The sequence below is a fragment of the Papilio xuthus genome, unplaced genomic scaffold (assembly GCF_000836235.2).
Source record: "Papilio xuthus unplaced genomic scaffold, Pxut_1.1 DF824655.1, whole genome shotgun sequence".
Taxonomy (NCBI): Eukaryota; Metazoa; Arthropoda; class Insecta; order Lepidoptera; family Papilionidae; genus Papilio; species Papilio xuthus.
This window is the reverse complement of record NW_013533994.1, coordinates 4,941,975-4,965,360: the sequence shown is the minus strand read 5'-3', so window position 1 is coordinate 4,965,360 and position 23,386 is coordinate 4,941,975. Positions and strand designations below refer to the sequence as shown.

Sequence of the window (23,386 nt, the reverse complement as noted above, 5' to 3'; positions counted from 1 at the left end):
GGATCGCCCACGCGTGGGCAGGTTCCCGACGCATCGGCGTTATAGCAATATTGTTTGATTTATCGCGAACCTTTGATTCATTCATGGTTTCCGGACGCACGCTATTTACAGCCCAGTCAATGGAATGGTAAACGTGCAAAAGGATTCAATAAACTCATTCAGTAAACGAATTGTTATACATTTTAATTTTATTATTTTAATTAATGTTAGTTGTGCGTTTAATAATATTTTTATAATAAGAAAGATACACTAACTAACTTTAATGTTCAATGGGTTATACGAGTAATAAGTAAATTTTATAAATTTTCTTTTTTTTTTAATAATAATGTGATATTCCAGTATGTGTGCTTGACGTTTAACATATAAGTAAGACGACTTCTTGTATTTTTCTTCATAAATTGTTTAAAGAATCAATTGAATTCATCAAAGATATGTTCACCGTTTGACGTCACAAGTAATCTTGCTTGAACATTAATAATTTATATCACGTGATCGTTTATTGAATAAAAAAAGTTAAATGGAACAATTTAAACAATGATAATAGATACACCAGCACGACTTTCAATTGGATTTATGTCGGGAAATCTGACTTCCTGCAACAGACCGTGGTATGAGGGGCGCGGCGCACGCGCGACAACTTTGCCTCCGAGACAAAAACGTGACACGGGACAGATTATGAAGTGCAACTAAGAAGTTAGCGACGTGCCCAGGTGTGTCACACAGGTGTGCCCTCAAGATATGGTGCAACGCAATTAATAAATGGATCTTAATTATTTTGTCACTGTATCTTTAATTTCAATATGGAACATTTTTAAGGCGTCTTTAGGTTTATAAACGTAACCACTATTCATTCATCTAGTAGCGAATCAAAGCGCCATTCACAGCAAGACTAAACAGTTCGATGTGTGTAGATATGTCAGCACGCGCGGGACCGTTGCGTTGCCATGACAACTGAACTACAATAAGGAATATTGCCGCACAGATCTGGTTATATCTATGACATTGCTGGTACACAATGCAGTCTGCATTTTAAGTGTTTCCATACATGTTAAGTGTCTAGTCAGTGTCCAGTCTTCTGCCTAGTGTACGCGTATCGCCCTTCCGCCGCCGGTCACGACTTCCCCGTGTCTGGTGCAGGCGCATTCCTCACGCAGTCGACGTTCACACAACACAACTTGGCAAATAAATATGAGGAAAAATGTGTACCAAAAATCACGTATTTAAATCATTACGCTTTCTTGAATTTTGCATTTTTGTGTTGATGAAATAGTCTAATGGTGTAAGCACACTGACTAATGTTTACTTCGGAACTGTTTCGCGCAGACGTGAATATGGCGCTCGCTCTGTCGCGACGGCCGAGCGCTGTTCGGGTGTTTCCGGCTTATGTCTAAATTAACCCTTGGAATCTAATATATAAATGTCGTAAATCGTTTATTAATAATGAATTTACTTTACTTAGTCCTTATATCTTAATTTACTATTGGTATAATATCTAACTTTATAGCTAACAGAATGCAAAGCAGGTGATATTTCCCACTTACCTTCTGTATGGAAATTAGTTGCATTCAATTTATAGTGCTTGAATAAATTTATAGTATCATTACGACAATATATTTCATTGTTAACTAAACCTAACGCGGCTTAACTGAGCAAACATTGTAAATATAGACGCGCTATGCAATACATTCGATAGTTACAGCGTTTGTATCTGCCTAATGGCGAGTACACACTAGGCGAACAAGACGCGTTTTGAAAACGCGCGGCTAAGTTTAAAAAGAAACATAGGCCTATAAGTAGATACGGTTTAAACGCGGTTTTCCAAAGCGCGTGCTTCAAATCGTCTAATGTATTTTGACGCTTACGTTCAAATGCAACTCTATGTAGTCGTTGGTTAACATTACAGCCATCATATTGACAAGGCGAATGTTCCTAAGCTGTTTATTTACACGGCATTTTGTCCGATTTATATTCGATTGTTGGTCGTGTGAGTGCGAGTGGAGGCGTGTGGAAATCGATTTCCGTATCGATTTGTTTGTCGGTGCGTTGCTCTCACGAAATTCGTTGCGGGTACACTTCGTATCTTTGTTGGTTTCTGATGTAAATGTGAACATTGCCGTTGTGTCGTGCAATTGGTATTCAATGATACGTATCCATTCATGGTTTTCTTTTTGATTTGGAAAGAATTGAATATGATTGTGACAAACTGTCTGTATCTTAATAACAATAATTTTAGTAAAGTTTTTAGTTCTCCGTCTGCACTGATTTTTTTACCATTCCATACTAGTTTAGATAAAAATATCTGGTTAAGACCTAATATGTCATTTCACAACTTAATATTTACATCAACACATCAACATTCACTCGCTAACAAAATAATCACAATAAAGTTCACCTAATAAACATTCCTTATAAGCACACGCTAATGCAACGTCAATGCAGATTAGAACATAACTGCAATCAACATTAACACGACCAACATAAAGACGGCGAATTACAACATAAACATTATTAACAAACTAATAAACATGGCTGGAGAACGCATAACCTTTGTCCGTAGGAAATTAAAGCATAATTCCACCGCCGAGGAGATTAACACAAATGTACCCTGTTTAGGTCCTCTAAGATACTTAAAGGCGCTGATAATAAGGCTACTTCTACACGTTATCCTATATGTTTTGTTGCAACACGCGTGTGTAGAGACCTTTATGCCACACGCTGCGTGCAAGTGTATCTTGCGTCGTATTAGAATTAATAATTATCTTATAAAGTTGTCTTGACGAATAGGCAATGATTAGCATTCGCATATTCAATCAGTGTTGTCTGTGAGGAATGCATTCGCAAGTCTAGTTCGTCTCGTCACGCGATGGGCGATAATTAGTTGTAGCACGCATGGACCACCCGACTCTATGCAGAATTAAGTGTCATAGAACATGTTCATGTATAAGTGCTTCGAGAGCCACTATAAAAGAGTGTTAAAAAAGAAAAATGCCTATCCGAATTTCAAATTTAAAAATCTACATCTGCTATAATTATAATAAACCCTTGTCCTTTACTTCGCTTACAAATAACGCATTTAATTCTGAGCAGACGCTCACGCATTACAACATAATCGAGTTTTTATCGCTAATTTGCTCATCTCAATATCCTCGAGACGCATTTGCGCTAGCGAACTATTTCTTATTTACCACAAATATATTGCTCCATAAAATAATGCTACGTAAACACAGAGCTTTTGTTTCTGAACTGCTTATTCTCTATTTAAAGCAATTTTTCCTTTGCTATAAACGTATTGTAATTTTCATACACTTGAAAGAGTGGAGTAAAGAACATTTTTCCTTTGCCTACACACATTATAAAAACCTTAAAATGTTATTTTAACCAATGTAAAATTTAAGGACTTCCCTTGCCAACTAGTCTGTCAATCGTGGTTAAGGTTCACTTCGCTTTAGTATATTCATGGTAATTAAGGGTCGGAACACACTTACACCAAAGCGCAGCCTCGAGCGTGTTAATTACAGAGGTGTAGGGCGCGTCCGCACTGGGCGGTCGTTAATCAACGCGTCACTTACGCACACCGGCTGTCTACCGTCGCACCTAACCTATTTACGAAATGACGAGTAACAAGAGCTCTGGTCAGGTCGTAAACCTACAGACAGGATTCATGACGATCATAAACTGACGCGCCGTTAAGTAGCTAAAGTACTTAACTCATGAATGTATATGTATGTACGAATACGTTACAGTAAAATTATATTTAAAACTTGATAAATACAGATTTCTACTTTAACTATTTCCTTAGCTATAAAATACGTTATTGTACGTTGAAGAAGATTAATTGTCTAAGCTTAAACATTTTGGTATACATAGGCATGGGAAAGCTGATACTCCTTGTTTTGAATTGTAAATTCCGTGTGCTATGTGATGCCAAGTGCACCCAACATATATCTTACGTTATCTTATGACACGCGCCACTTGTCTACTTATATGTCCATCAGTTACAGTAGCTAAGGAACGGCTTGAATTTTAAATATAATATATTGAAAGTCAAAGACTGGGTCAAGATATTTTCAAGCCTAAAGTTGCTAGAAAAACGATATTTTTATTCATACAGGCAGAGAACTAATTTCAATATATCGGTACCTTTAAAAGTTATTTCAAAGACATTGCTATAAGCGAATTACTCTGCCGCTTTATTTTCATCTTGGGCGCTAAGTTATGTATTATGCAAATTTCTTGCTGCTTTCAGCCTACAGAATGTCCCTCTGACGTCACGACAGTCTTATCCTCATCCTATTGTATTATAAAGATACACGAGAGGGGAACAAATCTTTTCAATATTTTCTTACATATAATTTTCAACGCCTAGTGTTTTTAGAAACTTTGTCATGATCGGAACAAATGTTTTCTTACTGAAGAAAATATTTATTTTTATGAGTGACATTTTAACTTGGTAGTTGATGAAGCGTCAGTAATTATTAGACCTTAATGGAGCTAGCTGTCGTGGATTCGAATTCGATATCTTAGCACAAGCTTAGAGCTTACCGAGAACCTACACATCTAAAGAGTATAATTTATTATTTCCCTGACTAGGTCTGAACTTCATTGCCTTCCCGCATTTCAGGTTTCTTTCCGAAGGAGAGTGGTGACTGAGAGGCATAAATACCTAAATTTACTGCTGCAGTTACATTAACCCATGTTCTAATTCAATTTGCACAAAATTATGTCGCAGCGAAAGCTGCTCCGATCATTGGCTGTTCTCCACGACTTTAACTGCCACTTCTAGTGTATAACTGCGGACTTTGGTGTAGCAACACTATCGTAGTAATACTAATTTATATTATAATAGCAACATTGGCTCTAAGCTTTGATATCTTTTATTAAATCGAATGCGGAAGGGAGGGGCGGAGTGCACCAATTGAATATTAATAGGTACACTACTTTCAATTATATTATAAAGATAGAAATGATGAATACAGTGGGTTGGCGCAAATAACTTACATTAAATACACTGACGAAGAGTTTACATAACATTGTTTCATATCTTTTGATTAAGACAAATTGGTTTAAAGTCTTGACCGAACTTATTGTTATTGACTACATCTATTGAAGTTTTTGTCTCACTAATCTAATCATTAAGAGCATCGGTGGCTCAGTGGTCAAGCACTTGACTTGCAATCTGCAGGTCCTGGGTTCGAATCCCGCCATGTACCAATGTGTTTTTCGATTTCCGATTTACATATATACATTTATCCGACGTGCTTACGATGAAGGAAAACATCGTGATGCAACCTGCACATATCTGAGAAGATGTTCAAAGATATGTGTGAAGTCAACTAACCCGCACTAGGCCAGCGTGGTTGAGTATAGCCTAATCACACTTAACTTAGGGTAGGCTCCGAGCCACTCGGTGGGGACGTATAGTGAGCTGATTATGATGATAATGATGATGAATCTAATCATTATTATTCAAGTTACTTTGTATTTCTATTCTCAAACAATTTCGATAAAACTTTAAGTAGTAACAACTACAAATCGATAATATTTCATTGTCCATTTCCATCAAAATATTCGAAATAAGCCATACGTTTAAATGTAGTAAGTTTTATCGATACGCTTAAGCAAGCGAATAAAGCGCTTTAAGGTTTTACGACATTTTTATAGCTTGTAAATACGTTTTGGGAGTGCTTCAAAGAGCGCTTTCTGTAAATATCAATTCGCGTCTTTAGAACGCTCGATTACGTTTTTACGATTATTACTTTGGCCGTGTCCAAATGGAAGTTATTAAGTAATTTATAACATTTTCCGATGGTCACCCGTTACAGCCGCAAACGTAACATTACTTTGTTTATGAATCAAATGGCTTCACGTCAGGATTACATGCCTGTTACAAGATATTAAATATATGTATGTAAGTACAGTATCATTAAGAAACCATTTAGGGAGCTTTCCTACAAAAAAAAGATAATTTCCATATCAATGTTATTGAGGCACATTAGTTCCTAAACGTCAATAAACAGATATCTGCAAGGCGAAACATTCATAGCAAATAATAAATCGCGCATTAAAATTCAAATGTAATAATGTGAGATATTGATGTTATTGTGGACGTAAAGCGAGCCATTCCACACAAATAATACTTACTTGTTATTAACTTCATACACTTCGATGTCTCATAAATACATCGCAACGCTGGGATAAGACGCATTGCCACCAACCGCAGAGGTGCCACTGTGGGGGGGGGAGGGGGGGGGGATTTATGCCACAAGGAAGTTGCCAGCATCAATAATACATTTGTATACAAATCCAGGTATTACTAAGATCATGTCAAATGCCTATTATTATTAATAAATACAATGACATCGATAGTTTTTACAAATATATTGATTTTTACAATTATTTTTATAGTGGATTAACTTAGCTCTCATCATATTGTTGGTGACAATCTTCTTTTTCTTGAGGTGCCTCTCCGACTAGCGAAGGTTGGCGATCAGTTCTCCATATTTATGACAATAAAAACAGGTAAAAAGAAATTTAGGTCGTCATTGCATCCTATATATTGTTTTATGAAAAAAACCTCCGATGGGCTCGAAATTAGTCGGTGCCGCCACCGAACGAATATAAGTGAGTGTTTAGCCGTTTTCATATAAGTTTAAGTTAAAAAAAACTGTTATTATTTATGGATATAGAGACGCATCATTCAATTGGGTATTATGATGTGAACTATGGTGACCATTCACCAATTTCGTAGAACTAGCCACTTAATAAAGCATCTAACGAAGGGACTTATACCCATTAATCTCATCACTTGTCATATATTTGCGGAAAGTACCACAATGCAAAGTAGGACAAGTAAAGTTTGCAAAGGAAATGCATTTCACAATTACGTAACACTTTTTACATTATTATTTATATTATTAACAAACTTATACATATTTTTGCTACTGCAAAATCATCAGTATTTAAATTCTTTGTTACTTCACCTTAAATACAGTCATCAGAAAATCAGTTCGTAGAAATGAAAGCATTAAGAATGGTCGTCAACGAGCGGTACCTGACGGAACCATTGATCTCTCCGACGTTAGAGAGACGGGCAACCGGGTCGCCGCGCCGTTCCGTCTGTCCGTCAAATGCACCGCCTGCGTATAATTATTACGTCCAACTGTTGTACGAGAACGTTTATCTTCCTCTATTGTCAAACGGACACTTGATTTGCGCAAATAGGCAATTGCTAAGCATTTGTACGTTGTTTGCGTAATTATTCATTGTGCACTGCGTATTCAATCTTGTAGACTAAAGGTAAAAGTGAAACTTTAAGGAAAGAGCATCATCATGCTAATAGTAGATTTATTATTGCAAATACAAAGAAAGTAAAGGCAGTAAGTATTAAAGATCCAGAGAACTAGGTGTAAAGTTCAAATATTGATTTCTAAGTACGTTTTCATTTCAATAGAATGATTTATTTGTGTGAAATGATTAATAGTTTCGCGTTTGCTTTGTGAATGCTTACAAACTTGACACATGATGACTCTTTTGACGCAAATGAAGATATTAAGGAGTTCCCATGACCTTTTATAATAAACAAGAGAATAAAGAAACATAAATAGATGAACAACAATGGTGTTTGTTGTATATTATGATATGACAATCATAAAGCCACCTGCAGACGTAAACTTACACGATAAGGATCGTGCTTGATCTAACAGCGACACGTGCCGCGGCCTGAGCGTGACAACAAAATAAAACTTGAGAAGTTCAATAACCTGCCAGTATCTGTTGAGCCTTATCAGCGATCTCAGAGCTCGCTGTAAATTGAGATTTAAAATTGTCCCGATACAATCGGACACGGCGACGAGACGGGAACGCAGCGCGGTGTGCCACAACCTAATCCCTTATCAACGCTCTCCAGTAAAGCTGTTTATATCAATCCCTGCGCTAACAATAGTATTGATAAATAAGATATTATCGCAATACAATTTCTATCATGATTTGAAAAATATTAACAACGGTAGAGCGAAGCTGAATCAAATGTAGTTAACAACTTTTATCCGTAGTTCATTCTAACATTAAATGCACTAAACTTCCGAAATGACAAAACAACTGTTATCTCTGTTTTTTCCAATACAAAGAGAAGGGATAACAATATGTTTCTGTTAATGTATAGTGTAGAGGAGGTATACTACTCCGTGTTATATGTCATCAAAACAATAAATATCAAATTATTAGCATAATACTCGGCATATTATCAATAACGTATTATGGTTTTATAGCATTTTTATAACATCTACCGCGCGTCGGCGGCGGTCGCTTTAATTGTAGCACATCTTAATCAGTCTTTACACAGCTGCGTCAGTATAACAGTAAATATCTTGATCGTGGGCGGTCCACGCAATGTACTTCATACAGCAATCTCGACTCGCTCCGGTATTTTTATAATCGTTTCATAATAGCGGTATACACAGCATTATTGTTTTGCAATATATTAAGAACAAAGTATAAAAAATTACTAACACATTCAATGCCACCGACTTTCACTTTATGTACATACGTGAAAATTATAGTGGCACTCAACGTATTAAATTAAAAATCCTTATGACGCTATGTTTATCAACATGTTTCTGAGAGCAATTAAAATAACAATTTAAGTTTGATCGTCATTTGTTTAACAAAACAAATCCAATACTTAAACGTACCTCAAAGATCAATACGGAGTAATACGATATATCTATTTCCTTATAACCTCTTAACAATAGCATTTTCACGGCGACCATAAAACAATGGACACGCAGTCGCTGACGTGGCAGGTGACGTGCCGTGGTATCAGGTTGCCGTGTGGGCGAAAAGCCCTTGTTTTGTTACAACTATAATAAGGCGATAATTTTATACGTTAACTGTACATTTATACACAAATCAAGCATTATTTTAAAATAAAGGGATAAAAAGCGCTCTTAATTTTTTGTTAGGACCAATAACAGGGCTAATTTATTAATGAATCTATTTAGTAGCTTATTGACATTATCTATTTCTATAAGAAGCAAAAAAATCATTTCCAGAGATTGGCTGATATTAGCAACGCTAAAACAACGCGAAAATTTCACGAGATTTAGTAAACTTATCTTTTAAATCGGAAAGCTTTTAGCATTATGTTTAATCGGGGGTCATTTAAAATGTGATTTGTTCGCCATGTCCGCGGGAACTGAGCGGGTCCATGTTAAATTAAATCTAATCGCTGATTTGACCAGTTTGCATGTTTATGTTGCTTACAATCAAAGCGTCTTACGCAACACAAGAATTTTAACATTCTGTTTTTACTAAAGGGTAAGGAATTTTGTTATGGACCACGCATTTTTTTTAGGAAGATATAAATTAATTTGTACGTTCTAACTGTATTTGTGTTCTCCGTAGTTATACTTAAGAACAACTTCACAAAAATGTTGTTAAAAAACTGTTGATTTCGATCAAAATTAAACGTAGTAAAAAAATTAATCACTATCGCTAGATTGTAATATAGTTTACTATTCTGTCCGCTAGATGTCACTGATCGCTCGTAAATCATGATATTCGCGTATAATCGCAGCGATACCTTGTCGGTACATTAGTTGATAGATAAGAGGCCGGCGCATTAGTTGCTTTAAACGTTTCCTGATAACGGACTGTTGCGAACATTCTTACATTCCAATTCTAATACTTTATCCTTGAATTTATCTGTTGATTGTCAATATCCAAATTAGGAAAATGTCCGTTCTTACCAACTAATTTGTTTTCCTTAAATGTGCTTACCATGATGAGAATTGATTTTAATCTTACTTATTACGTTCTAATACTAATACATATATTATAAATGTGAATGTTTGGATTGATGGTTGTTTGTTAGAAGATAACTGCGGAACGACAGAACGGATCTTGATGAAATTTCGCACAGTTGTAGAACATAGTCTGAAAGAACACATAATTAGGTTTTTTAATTCCTCGACCTCAAAATTATATTGGATGTTGAATACTTTAAAAATAACAATAAAAATTGTTCACATTGTATTTCGATTGAACACCATTGGTGAATGCATCATTACATTAACGTCTTGTTAATCTTTTTGATCACGAGCCGTTCGTTTGTTTGCTTTTCATTGCGTTATTAATTAGACATACTTTGTAGACTCAAAGAGAAGAAAAGAAATGTGTGATGTTGCAAGCGTTTCGTTCCAATTTACTTCACACTAACACGTTCTATTCGAAACCTTGAAGATCATTTATAGTTGTGGTTTGCTCCATTTGCTTCGTACCTCAATATGTCCGAAACAATTTAACAAATGAGCAAACACACGTTGTTTGAGACAAATTATGTCATGACACATAAATAAGCCTTCAGATATTTTTTTCTATTGTATTTTTTCTTCTCATAATAATGAAAAAAATTTATATAATTACAATGTTGTCGTAACATACTATAGATCTAATACAGTCCATTTCTAATTTCAAGCTCAACCATAAAATCTTGGGGGCAAACTATTTAGCTATCCACTTCATGACTAAAATATTAACACTAGTAATTGACTTGTTTTGTTTGTTACAGGCTGCAACTGCTCCTTGCTGGGTGCGGAGGGCAACGCGTGCGACATCCGTACCGGGCAGTGCCGCTGCCGGCCGCATGTCACCGGCCGCGCCTGCGATACCTGCGAGGTAAACATAACCAAACCAAACCATGACAACAGCCATACTAAACTATTTAAGCACTTAGCAACTTTTTTTTTTATTTCATACAGTTCCTTGTGTTCTTAGCGCGATTTCTGAGTAATTAAGCTATCAAATGTCAAAATAAATTATTTAAATCGTTACAACTTGAAATTGGGGCGGTCCAATTGACATATTATTCTGTACTTGTAAATTTTAACTTAAGTTAGTTGGCTACAAAGAATAGCGTAAAAACTCACAACAACACACGTTCTGTTCTAGTTCTTGGCATTTAGAACAGTAGTACCTAACCGTGTTGCGTTGGCGGTGAGTTAATAAGGAACGGCCGGTGCAACAACGAGGCTCTAAGCATCATAATTCGTATCCTTCGTTGGCTAAACAACGTGCGTTCGGTAGTTTCAGTGCGCACAAATCATTGCGACCTATTTGCACAAATCAACCGGCGACTGACGCACCGAATGAATGTGTCGAGTCGCAAAAGCTTTACGTCAATAGCTTAAGACAAAGATCTAACAAATTTAAAATGTTTAAAACTTAACATTGCACCTAATTCCCGCAGAAGATTAATAATTGAATTAATGTCTCCTCATTAACACTCTACGATAGTCACATATCTTTAGTCCTGCGTCCTTCTAAGGGCCTATATAAAAATATTTATCTTAACCATTCCCTTAAATAATTGCGGTATATTGAAAATTAAAACTATGTAAAAGAGTTGCAGCTTTGTGTTTGATTTCGGATTACTTAATATTTAATTAAATGTAAAAATTGCACTTTAATATTGAATAGGCAATCAATGTGCTCTTTCTGTTCCATTAATACAAATCAAAATGGCGGCTAGCGCAGGGCGGGAAAGTCCGTTGCCAATTATCGCCACAATTACACGGCGTGCCATAAATCCCGCTCCGTTACACCCGCCTCGTGCTTTATAGCCGGCGAAATGTCAACTAGACATTTCTAAGGAAGTTTGCAGCTCCCTGTAGACTAAAGGTCTTTAATGCGGGCTAACAAATTTATGTCCTGGAAACTTCTGCTGTTTTCCCCTCCGCCTCCCAGTCCACTTCCCTTCCCATCTTTTCCTTATTATAATAAGGTGGAAGAAGGAAAAGGACTGGAATTTGTTATCAGGCACGCAAACTCGTCAGGAGAATAATTCCACTTCACGCCTATTTTTAGCCGTTAGTGAAGCGGCTAATGCGACTGTGGATATCACAGATTAAAAATGTTTGAAAACAGTATTAAGAATAATAGACATCTAACAAATATTAATCGAGAAGATCTTAAATATCTCGCTATCGCGTTGTGTAAATAATTCAAAGTGTGAACAATCAAAATGATATGAATTACACTTTACATAATGCGATGAGACATGAACTGAGATGGATCGCCGACTGCGGTAGGCAACTCCCCCCACCCCTCCACCTCTACCCGCACTGCTGTATTGTCGATTGCTTCAAATTGTCTCATAAATTGACCATAGACAGCCATTATTTTTAATAAACTCTGTTTTCATACGTTGATTGATGGAGTTATTAATTGGGAAAAGTATGATAAAGATTATAAATATAAATAATACTATTATTATTTATTTAAACGCATGTATCCTCTTCACAAAGTGGAATAATTGAACTGAGTATGACGTTGCATTTTTAGTGTTTAAGAAACGGCCCACTTTACGAATATCTATGCTAAACGAGCTCTAAATAAGTTTAACCTTCATGTGTAACAAAAAGCAGCACAAAAGGATACGATTTCTAGCCATGTTTTTTACTTTTATAATCATTTTTTAAGATCACAGGTATAATTGAGTTATGTAAAGAGTAAGACGATAAATTATCACTCATCTTGACAATAATCCCTAGAACATATCAATATATTTGTCATATGTAACGTGTGGCGTGCAGGAGGGGTACTGGGGTCTGGAGGTGGGCGGGTGCCGGCGCTGCGCGTGCGGCGCGGGCGCTGCAGCCTGCGATCCCGCAACGGGCGCCTGCGCGTGCGCGCGGGGAGCGGGTGGAGCTCGCTGCGACCACTGCCTGCCCGGATACTACGGCTTCGGACCCGCGGGATGCTTGCGTTAGTCTATTCTATAAAAAAACACCATAGTTCTTATGAAGTCAAGTTGATATTTTACTGACCAAAGATATTGTCCAATTATTTAAGATATTGTGCAATTATTTAAGACGACTGTTTTATTGTAGCATGTCCGACGTGTTCTGCGGGCAAGGTATGCTCGAGCGCGAGCGGGCGCTGTGTGTGCCCGGCGCGCACTCGTGGGCCCGCCTGCGCGCAATGTGCGCGTGGCTACTGGGGCCGCGCTCACGGCTGCCCTCCCTGCGCCTGCGGACCCGGCGCCCTCTCCTGTCAGTACCACACATTCTGTTTACTGATTTTTTTAATTTATTACTTGACCAACAAGCATAGTACAATTTCTCAATAATAATTTTGTGTCATGTTCGAAAATTTTAAAAAATAAATATGCGAAAATTAATAGGATCTGCTCAAGCCTTGTAGTTGTTCCAGCGAGTTGCGACCCGGTATCGGGCCAGTGCGAGTGTCGAGCGGGCTGGAGCGGACGGTCGTGCGACAGATGCGCGGTGGGCCACTTCGGGCCGCGGTGCAAGTCCTGCGCATGCGCGGTGGCCGGCACGCGCGGCTGTAAGGCCGGCGTCTGCCCTTGCGACAATCACGGCCGCTGTCTTTGTAAGGTACGATCATCGAAATTGATTTTTATATCAATCGTTTATAAAATATAACGTTGAAGCCTTAATAAGTGTCAAAAATAGTTTTCATGTTACTATCAAAGTCAATCAGCCAAGCACAAAAAAGGCGCGCCTATCGGCTTCTCAAACAACATCTAGTCCGGGTACACTGCCGCACACTGCGCCGTACTCTCGTACACGCAGCTGTGTACATCATTTGTGACAGATACAACACATCTCGATTTTTTATTTCGCATTCACCAACGTGGGTGTTAATCAAAAAAATATTAATATTGTGTAACGCGACAATTGATTGGCAGCCTGTTGAAAAAAAACCGCGCACAAGATTGTGTGATGTCGAAAAAAATTAAATGCATAGATTAACGTCACTTCCAGTGTCGGACATTGCGAAGCTCTGTTTTGATTACTTACAAAAAACGATAATTGTTTTACTCAGCCGAGATATGTTTTAATTTCGGAACCCTCATGATATCGTGGATGAAAATTTTGAAAAAATTCAACAAAAGGTCTTAGACTTTGAAAATTAGTTGGTAGAAATCTTAAAATAACACACAACATACAGCATTTTTAATAAGTCTAACTTTCGCAAACAGGAGAACGTGGTAGGCGATAAGTGCGACAGATGCTTGGAGGGCACATTCGGCCTGGCAGAAGAGAACCCGTCCGGTTGCACGGCGTGCTTCTGCTTCGGGCGCAGCGCGCAGTGTACGCAGGCCGCCGTCACTCGTGCCGCGCTGCACGCGCCCGCGCCCCACCACCTCACTCTCGTGCCCGCCGAGACACGTGCTTCCGTAAGTTATACGTTGAGACATTTCAAACGTAACATTTTTTAATTTAATTTTGAATTATAGTAATTAGCTATGATGTTCGACTGTAGATAGACCAGGAGTCTTTGCTGGCGGTGCACACGCGGTTCCCCGACGCCACTATAGCGGTGCCTCGGCCGCCGGTGCCGGTGTACGTAGAGCTGGGTCCACTGTTTCTGGGCGACCGTGTGATGTCGTACGGGGGCGCGCTGCGGTTCACCGTCGAGGAGGAGGGCGGAGATCAGCTCTCGCCAGAATTCTTGGACAGGTTCCCGCTCGTTAGGCTTTATGGACGCAATCTCGTCTTGGATTATTATGAAGTAAGTACGTGTATCTTAATTGATTATCAGTAATTAGCTTAACCTTAAATAGTTCTTATCAATTTCTTTGTAATATTTTGAAGCGTCTTATCGATTTCTTGTTTACGGATATTATTTTTCTGGTAGTCGCTTTGCCCATGTAACATGTGTTTGTATGATACAGCGAGTACCGGCAGTGAACGGCACCCACGCAGTGTGGCTGCACGAGTCGCTGTGGCGCGTGCGCGGGCAGGGCACGGCGTCTCGCGGCGCGCTCATGCTCGTTCTGCAGCGCCTTACGCGCGTGCAGCTACGCGTCTCCACGCGCGCGCCCACAAACACTGACCCCGTACATGTCCTGTGAGTTTTTTAAAGATTTACCACTTTCCAAAAATGTTTGTTTCTCGAGGCAGATGTTTATTTTTCAATGTAACATTTCAATTAAACTAACTATTAGATAACTAATTAACTAACGGATAGATTCAAAAAATCCTAACATTGTAACGCAACAGCAAACATGTAAACGAAAATAGTAACACATAATGTGTAATAGGGTACTGAAGGTTTCCCTGGAGACGGCGGTGCCGGGCCTGAGCCGCGGCGCGCCGGCGTTGGGTGTGGAGCGTTGCGCCTGCCCGCGGCCCTACGCCGACGCCTCCTGCCAACGCCCCGCCGCGGGTTTCTGGCTGCCGCCCGCAGTCGCAAGTACCACCAACGTCGCCGGCACCATTGTCATCAATGTCGACGCCGTCGCCCAGCCCTGCGACTGCAACGGGCGATCCTCCACCTGCCACCCCGATACTGGACATTGCTTGGTAAATTGCTCCGAGAACTACTTATTCATAAAAAACGAACTAATTTAAAATCTCACATTGGGTAATTCTTTCCATCTTAAATTATTTCGTATTGTTTTACACGACGTCTTTGGTGCAGAATTGCACGGGGGGCACAGAGGGGCCGCGGTGCGACCGGTGCGCGGCGGGTTACTACGGTGCGCCGGACGCAGCAACCGGCTGCCAGCCCTGCGCCTGCCCCACTACCGCCAGAAATTTCGCCAGCGCCTGCGCTCTCGTCGGCGGAGCGCTGAGATGTCGCTGTTTGCCTGGTGAGTAAACCTGATCTTTTTACATCATTTTCTACTTTCACGAAATGCCCCCTTTTAATGAATGAACAGATTAAAAAGTTGTATTATCTTTGCACAGGATACACGGGAGCGCGGTGCGAGGCGTGTGCGGCGGGGTACAGGCGGGTTGCGGAGGGAAAATGCGCGGCGTGTGGGTGCGACGTGCGCGGCGCGCTGGCGGCCCGCTGCGACGCGCGCGCGCAGTGCCGCTGCCGCCCGCAAGTGCTCGGCGACCGTTGCGACCGATGCGAGCTACCTAGACACTATCTCGACGAGGATGGATGCAAACGTAAGCGTCTGTCAAAAAGTCTGTGTCCACTAGTACTTTCGTAGGAGAAGGAATGACCTTAGTCTTATTTATGACTTATCATCAATACTTGTGATCATGACATTTATATTAATTTCATCAAGTTGGATTATTAGTTAATATACAATAGCCACTTTGCACAATCCTTTTCAGCTTGCGATAACTGCACACAGACCTTGCTGGACGACGTGTCCCGGCTGGCGGGCTCGCTAGCCACACGCGCCGACCTCACCGAGCTCAGCAGGATTCCGCAGCCCTTCCCCGCCCTCCAGGAGTTCGATCACAACACCACGTCGCTGCGCAATTCTCTCTACGACGTCAAAAAAGGCATAGAACATTCGAGAAACTTCGAAAACTGGATCAGTGAAATGGAGAGAACGGAACACGACGCTTTCAGAACAGTTAATAAGGTGAAATTGGAAGCGGCTAAAAGAGAAAAGGATGCGCAATACATCAGCTTGGAGAGCATGAGCTGGCTGGAAGAGGTGCTGAAGCAGAGGCGGCTGCTGGCGGAGCAGGTCGCCGCGCTCGACGATTTCGCCCGGGGGGAAAAACATTTGAGCGCGCATAGAGCTATCAAAGAAGCGAGACATCTGCTGAAGAATATAAGAGAAGTAACACTTTCCGATTACATGACTGGAGCTAGTGACGTTTCAGATTCGGTAAGTTACCGCATACAGAGATAATATTCATGGCAATAACTAGAATGTTAAGTAAATCGCAATCAATGACTTTTGCAGGTTAACCTGCAATCGACGTCGGTGCACGAGTACGAGTACCGGATAGAGGACATGTGGCGGCGCGTGCGGCGGCTGCGGGCGGCGCTGGAGCAGTGGGAGCGGCGCGCGGAGGACCTGCCGCGGCTGGTAGACGTCGTCTTCTCCGCGGGGGACGCAGTCGCTGAGCTGAGGAAGCGGGTCGCACCGAAGCTCGCTCATATTAAAGACGTGGGCTTGCGTTGTCGTCTCGTATTAGAAGTAAATGGCAATTTGAATGTTGAAAAAAAAAGATTTTGAACTCCTGTAATGATTAAAAAAAATTGTTTCTTGTATACGTATGTCTTACGCCTAGGTCTTTATTTCAGGACATTTCAAACCTCTCGACGGACAACATGACCGATCAGACGAGGTCGTTGCTGCTGCAAACCCACAACCTGGCCGTGGGATTCCCCGGCCTGCTGCGACAGCTGACCACCTTGACTGCGGCGGCGGAGGAGAAGGAGGGCATCCTCTACAGCCTCACACCCGCCTATAAGGCGAAGTTTCTGCAGCCGGCCGAGATTCATGCCGCCGAGTTAAAAAAGAAAGCCAAAGAATACAAAAAGTAAGTAAAATTACAAATGTATGTGTGTGTTTGTGGGTGAGCGTAAGGGTATGTGATTAGAGATGTTTGACTCAGCAAATACAAATATGTTGTGAGCACAAAAGGGTTTCTAACTATTTAGATCAAGGCGGAGATATGGTTTTCTCAATTGGTATCGTGTTCAGTTTATTCGCAGGCACGCGCGCGCTGGCAGCGGGCGGCGTGCGGGCGGCGCGCGCCTGGTCCGAGGTGGCGGGCGCGCTGCAGGCGGCCGCCGCGGCTGCCAGCGCCGCCGCAGGAGCGGCCGACACCGCCGGAAAGCTAGCGCGCGGGCCTAACCCTCTCGTTGACACCGCGCAGAACCAGCTCCGGGCCTCGGAGATCTTAAAGACCAAGGGGGCCGCCGTTCTGGCCAGAGCCGATGGTAAGAATGTAACTTTAAATTGGAGTTGTAACTCAAATAGTATCCGGTATATCGATTTATCTGGCTCGAAGGATCGAACATTTTTACTTACAAAAGCTTTATTAAGAAGGTAGTATTTAATTGCAACCGTTAGAGTTACGCAAGCAGCTGGAGGGCGCGCAGCGGGGCGTGGACGTGGTCAGCGTGGAGCTGCGCGCGCTCGGCTGGAAGGAGCGCGCGCTGGCCGGCGGACAAGCCGACAGCAACGCAGGTGAGCCCACATATACACTCATTATACCCTCATGTTCCATCCCAATATATCTTGATTTTATTTGAAAAAAATACGTAATGGTGTATTGAAACTAATAAAAGAATTATATCTTGCAGTGCGCGAGGAGCTGTCGCGAGCGGGCGTGCAGGCGGACCGCGTGTTCGTGCGGGCGCGTGCGCTGTACGACGAGGCGGCGGAGCTGCGCCGGCGCGCGCGCTACCAGCTGCGGCGGCGCCTGGCCGACCTGCAGCGGCTCGGCGACACCGCGCTCGGCGCCGCGCAGGAACACGGTATACACCGTCCACTCTTGAATCATCATTATGTAATATTTTTATGAACAAAATACTAGTAAGATATGCGATATGTATATTGCAGTGTCGCAGATAAACGGCAACACGGTGCGCGGCGCCGAAGTGGCGGAGGCGCTGGGCGCGGCGGCCGAGGCGCGCGCGCGCGAGCACGCGGCCGCCGCGCACACGCTCGACCCCGCGCTCGCCAAACTGCGGCACAACATCGCCCGCGCCAGGGACGCCGCCGCTTCAGTCAGTACACATATTTCCAGTGGCGAAGATCTTAGCGACCTCTTAAACCCGATGTCAAATATTCTCAGTTTACATCGATGTATTTTGCCTTTGCCGTGTATTAATTGGAAAGTTTGTACACCGGCTCAACAGATCTCTGTATCGGTGACGTCGCCGGGGGCGGGGCCGGGCACCGGAGCGGGTGCGGGATGCGCTCGCGCGTTCGCGGTGTCCGGTGGCGGCGGCGTGACACGTCTGGGTCTCGCTGTATCCTTCGACCGCGTCGTCAGGAACGGCACTCTGCTGCTGCTGCAAGACCTAGTAACTACACGGAACAACCAATTAATCGGCTTTATCGGTACCACTAAGAATAAATTATAAATAACACTATTGTAAATAGGAGGGCGAGAGATATTTGAAGATGTACGTGCAGAACGAACGACTGCTGGTGTCGTGGGATGTGGGCATGGGGCGCGGAGTGCTGGCCCACCCCCGCCCGCTGCGACCCACGCACGACGACGCCGACCATCTCTCGTATCGCATTGAAGTAGAAAGGTTAAAAATTAAAATTCTTGCAATATGACGAGCACTAACTCTTAACCGACTTTTTTATATTACATACATGTTGATTTCTCTACATTTTAGAGTGTGGAGCACGGTGCGATTAAAAGTGGAGAGTACCGACGAGTCCGCTATCGTGAGCAACAACAGCACGGAGAGCTCGGGCGCAAACGAGAGGAACGAGTCGGGCGAGGCGGGCGCGCTGGAGGCGGGCACGCTGTGGCTGGGAGAGGCGGGCGCCCCGCTGCCGGGATGTGTACATGCGCTGCACGAGGACGACCGCGAGCTGGGCCTCTGGGCCTTCACGCACCAACCTGACACCGCACAATGCGTCGCCTGCACTCATAGGTGATCACATAATATACACCACTAATACTCATCGGGCAAAAATATGTATGTAACATACAAGATTCGCAAGCAGTTTAGATTCTTTAACTTATTGTTAAACATGTAAACTTGTTGTTGTACGCAGATGGTACAACGCGGGCGCTGCGGGGGGAGCCGGCGGTGCGGGCGGCGCGGGCTCGCCTGCGCTGACGTGGTTCGGAGGCGCGGGGTACGCAGAGCTGCGGCGTGCCGGCCTGCGCCCTGCCGACCGCAGACACTTCAGTCTCTCTTTCACGTTCCGAACGCGCGATGAAAACGCGCTGCTTTTCATGGCGCTTGATGAAGCTAATGTTTGTACTATTTAAAAATAAGAGAAGCCGCAGAGCACGGAGTTGAGCGATGATTTCACACCGTACTATTTGGCACCTGCAGAACCGGTCGGTGTCAGTGGAGCTGGTGTCCTGCCGCGTCACGTTCCGCGTGGCTTACCGAAGCGCACGGCTGGAGATCACGGCGCGCGGCCGCCACTGCGACGGTCGGCCCGCACACGTGCAGGCCATACGGGTCTTCGCCGCTAACAAGCTCGAAAAAGGTACCCGCATTCCGTCTCCCTCGCGTCACCCTAAGTCAACATTCATCCATAATAGCCAAGTCAGAAATTACTCATAAAGCTGTTGACAAAATTTGGGACAAGGGAGACAGTGTGAGAGTGTTTCTTCGGTCTTATATCGTGGTGTCGATGTTTGAGCGCGGGGTGTCCCCAGGCAGCCTGCGCGTGAACGGCGAGGAGACGCTGGGCTCCCCCTCCCCGCCGGTGCAGGCGCCCGCCGACCTGCCGGAGCCGGGCGCGCGCTTCTTTGTGGGCGGAGCACCGCCCGGTGCGGGCGTGGCCGCGCCCGCGCTTCTCGGCTGCCTCGGCGCCCTCACCGTGGACCGCCAGGGCTACGACCTCATGGACACGCCCTACCGCCGCGGACTGGAGAGATCCTGTGCTATACGAGTAAGTTGTGAATTTCAAAGAGTTTTTACGTAAACTAAATAAAATTGTAACATACTCATGCAACACTTCAAGTTTATCTAACACAGGTCTATGTGTTAGAGATTAACGTCGAGTGTGTTTGCAGACGCTGCGGTCGGCGATCCTGGATGGCGAGGGCTACATCGAAGTCGGGGCTCCGGCGCTGCGACGGCGGACGACGCTAGCGCTGTCGGTACGCACGCGCAGCCCCGCCGCGCTGCTACTGTGGCGCGCACCCGCAGGCCCCGCCGCACACCCCGACGACGCAGAGGACACCGACGGCGACGACAACCACTACCTCGCCATCGCACTTGTCGAAGGTAACCTCATAACCTAATAAATGAGGTATTGATGGATATGTCGATACCTTTGTAGCCTATGAGACTTATAGTGTAAAAATTATCTGTGACTTTTAGGCGAAGTGTTGATAGTGGCGGCGGCGGGACGCGGCGAGCTGCGCCGGCGCTACAATGGCACGCGGCTGCACGACGGCGCGCGGCACACCATCCGCCTGCAGCGGGCGCACAAACAAGTATACAAGCACATTTACTACTAAATAACGAGTTTCAAAATAAACCTTTGTAATCTATTAAGTAAAAACAACCATACAGTATTGACCCCTCGCCTGTACTTCAGCTAGAGGTGTGGGTGGACGACCGTAAGCTGGACGCTGCGCCGCTGGCGGGCGGCGGGCTGCCGGCGCGGCCCCGCGGCCTCTTCCTCGGCGGCGTGCCTCCCGCAATTCGTCTACCCAACGCGCTGCCCACGGGACTGCCCACTGTTGGACTCGCAGGGACCATTGAGGACTTTATTGTTGACTCGGAGTTAGTAACGCTATTGTAATTTAATATGGTAGTTTCCTTTCTACGTTACATATGCAAATGTTTTTTTAATGATATGATAATGACATACCTAGTTTCATGTATAACATATTATGTGTGTGTGTTTGTATGTGTGTGCAGGCTGATAAGTTTGGAGAGCGCAGTGCAGGCGGCGGGGGCGCGACTGGGGCGCGGTGCACGGGCGGAGGCCAGGCCCGCGCGCCCTCACGACCTGCTCTCGCAGCCCGACGCCGCTCACTGCTCCAAGGTAAACTGTTCGAACCTCAACATTTACTTTTTTATATAACATCGCTAAATGACAAAACATCTTGCAGACATCTTCATATACAGTGGAGGCGGGCGCCGCGAAATTCGGCGACGTGGCCGGCAGCTACGCCACGCTGCGGCTGCCGGCGCGCGGGGAGCGCGGGGAGCGGGGCGAGCGCGGGGAGCGCGGAGGGCGCGGGCGGGGGGAGCGCGGAGAGCTGCTGCTCGCGCTGCACTTCCGCACCTTCGCTCCCGACGGCCTGCTGCTGCTGTTGCCTGTTAGTGGCACTCCTTTCGGAGTAAAACTTGTCAATGTTTCTTGTTATTACTGTTGTTCAAATACCCTGTTGTTTCAGGGGTCAAAAGCGAAACCGAAGCACTACCTGGCGCTGCTGGTGCGCGAGGGCAAGCTAAAGTTAATCGTGCGCGGCCGGCGACGCCGCGAGCTCGCCCTCGCCGCGCACGTGGCAGACGGCACCTGGCGGGCGGTCAGTACAATATCAGACGAACTTTTTTTATAGTTTTCTATATGTACCACAATCGGTCGTGACTTTCAGATAGTTGACATGTTATGAATATCTCAATATTGACTGTGCGCGTGTAGGTGTCGGTGCGGGTGGGGCGTACGCGCCTAGTGCTGGAGAGCGGGGGAGCTGCGGCCACGGCCCGCGCGCCGCCGCTCGGCCGCGCAGCGCGCCTTTACGTCGGCGGCCTGCCCTCGCCCGAGGCTATGCCGCATTTACCCAACAACGTCAGTATCTTAGTAATATTGACCATTAATGCGATCCGACTCCTTATTATTATTGATCGACAAATTATCTTTTATTCGTGTTTGTGCAGATCATCCGAGTGGGCGGGTTCGTGGGATGCGTGCGGCGCGTGGCGGTGAACGGGCGCGCCGAGGATCTGGTGCGCGACGCGCAGTCGCACCGCGGCCTCGGACAGTGCTTCCCCAGCATCGAGCAGGGCGCCTACTTCGCCGGTAAACTACTTCGATACATATAAACTAGTATCAGTAACTACTGATCACTCGTTAGAAAACTTCCACAACCGCGTCCTAAAATGAAAGTGGCGGTATTTTTTTCGACACTGGTCACTTTGCAGGTGACGGGCACGCGCTGTGGTCGCGGCGCTGGTGGCGGGAGGACATGGAGTCGGCGGAGCTACGCCTAGAGTTCCGTACGAGCGCGCCCAGCGGCCTGCTCGCGACGGCGGCGCAATTCGTGCTCGAGATCAAAGACGGCGCGGTAAGATGCTACTATTCGTTTGTTACGTGACTGCCTGTACCTGCAGTGTAGTGAACACACATTATTGAGTTGTAAGTGTTAGTTGTATGTTGTAATGCGCTTAATCCGCAACTTCCAGGTGGTGTTGAGCGTGGGGTCTGCGCGCACGGAGACGCGCGGCGCGGGCGGGCGCGCGGTTTGCGATGGCGCGTGGCACACGGTGCGCGCGCGCATCTGGCACGCCGCGGCCCTGCTCGCGCTGGACGGCGGACCGGAGCTGCGTGCGACCACCCTGCTGCCCGCAGACCTTACCGCACCATTGTACCTGGCCGGATTACCAGGTACGTACAGAAACTTTTGTGTCGACCGTTACGCACTCTGGTGGGTGTCAGATGCAGGTCCCTTTTGTGTGTGGTGTGGTACTGTTAACTTTTTTTGACGTATAATTTCAGAGGGCGCGTTGGACACGTCAGAGGGCCGAGAGAACTTCAAGGGATGTGTGCGTGGGGTGAGCGTGGCGGGTGAGACGCGCGGTTGGCGCCAGCTAGAGGCTCTACACAACGTGCTGCTGGACTCCTGTCCCGTGCCGACGTGACACCGCCAAAGAGACAGCGGGCTCTATACTCCTGCCTGTCCCTCGTGTCACAGGCCAAATAATTCTTGATAGTCGTATCTGGGATCGATGGGTGAATCCCTCAGACACAAAGAAGTTTTTAATGTAAGAA

The 23,386-nt window shown here is 44.6% G+C and overlaps 1 protein-coding gene and 1 long non-coding RNA gene across 2 annotated transcripts; both read left to right on the top strand.

Moving 5' to 3' along the window:
* Positions 1-917: 917 nt before the first annotated feature.
* On the top strand, positions 918-23,380 carry LOC106127463 (laminin subunit alpha-1-like). Its single transcript, XM_013325540.1, has 36 exons — positions 918-1,202; positions 10,568-10,772; positions 11,083-11,173; positions 12,591-12,762; positions 12,888-13,049; positions 13,210-13,394; positions 14,003-14,200; positions 14,287-14,535; positions 14,699-14,874; positions 15,068-15,329; positions 15,448-15,619; positions 15,717-15,926; positions 16,098-16,606; positions 16,685-16,921; positions 17,029-17,267; positions 17,432-17,670; positions 17,804-17,920; positions 18,037-18,210; positions 18,296-18,462; positions 18,595-18,762; positions 18,842-18,996; positions 19,087-19,350; positions 19,475-19,679; positions 19,762-19,921; positions 20,094-20,329; positions 20,454-20,667; positions 20,764-20,879; positions 20,984-21,171; positions 21,310-21,436; positions 21,504-21,713; positions 21,792-21,923; positions 22,040-22,186; positions 22,276-22,417; positions 22,540-22,682; positions 22,801-23,002; positions 23,114-23,380. The coding sequence occupies exons 1-36, from the start codon at positions 1,199-1,201 to the stop codon at positions 23,254-23,256; spliced, it is 6,720 nt and encodes a 2,239-aa protein (XP_013180994.1). The 5' UTR covers positions 918-1,198; the 3' UTR covers positions 23,257-23,380.
* Positions 17,523-18,124, top strand: LOC106127761 (uncharacterized). The gene is made up of 3 exons (XR_001228419.1): positions 17,523-17,670; positions 17,804-17,920; positions 18,037-18,124. It is a non-coding gene; the product is annotated as an uncharacterized LOC106127761 (long non-coding RNA).
* Positions 23,381-23,386: the final 6 nt, after the last annotated feature.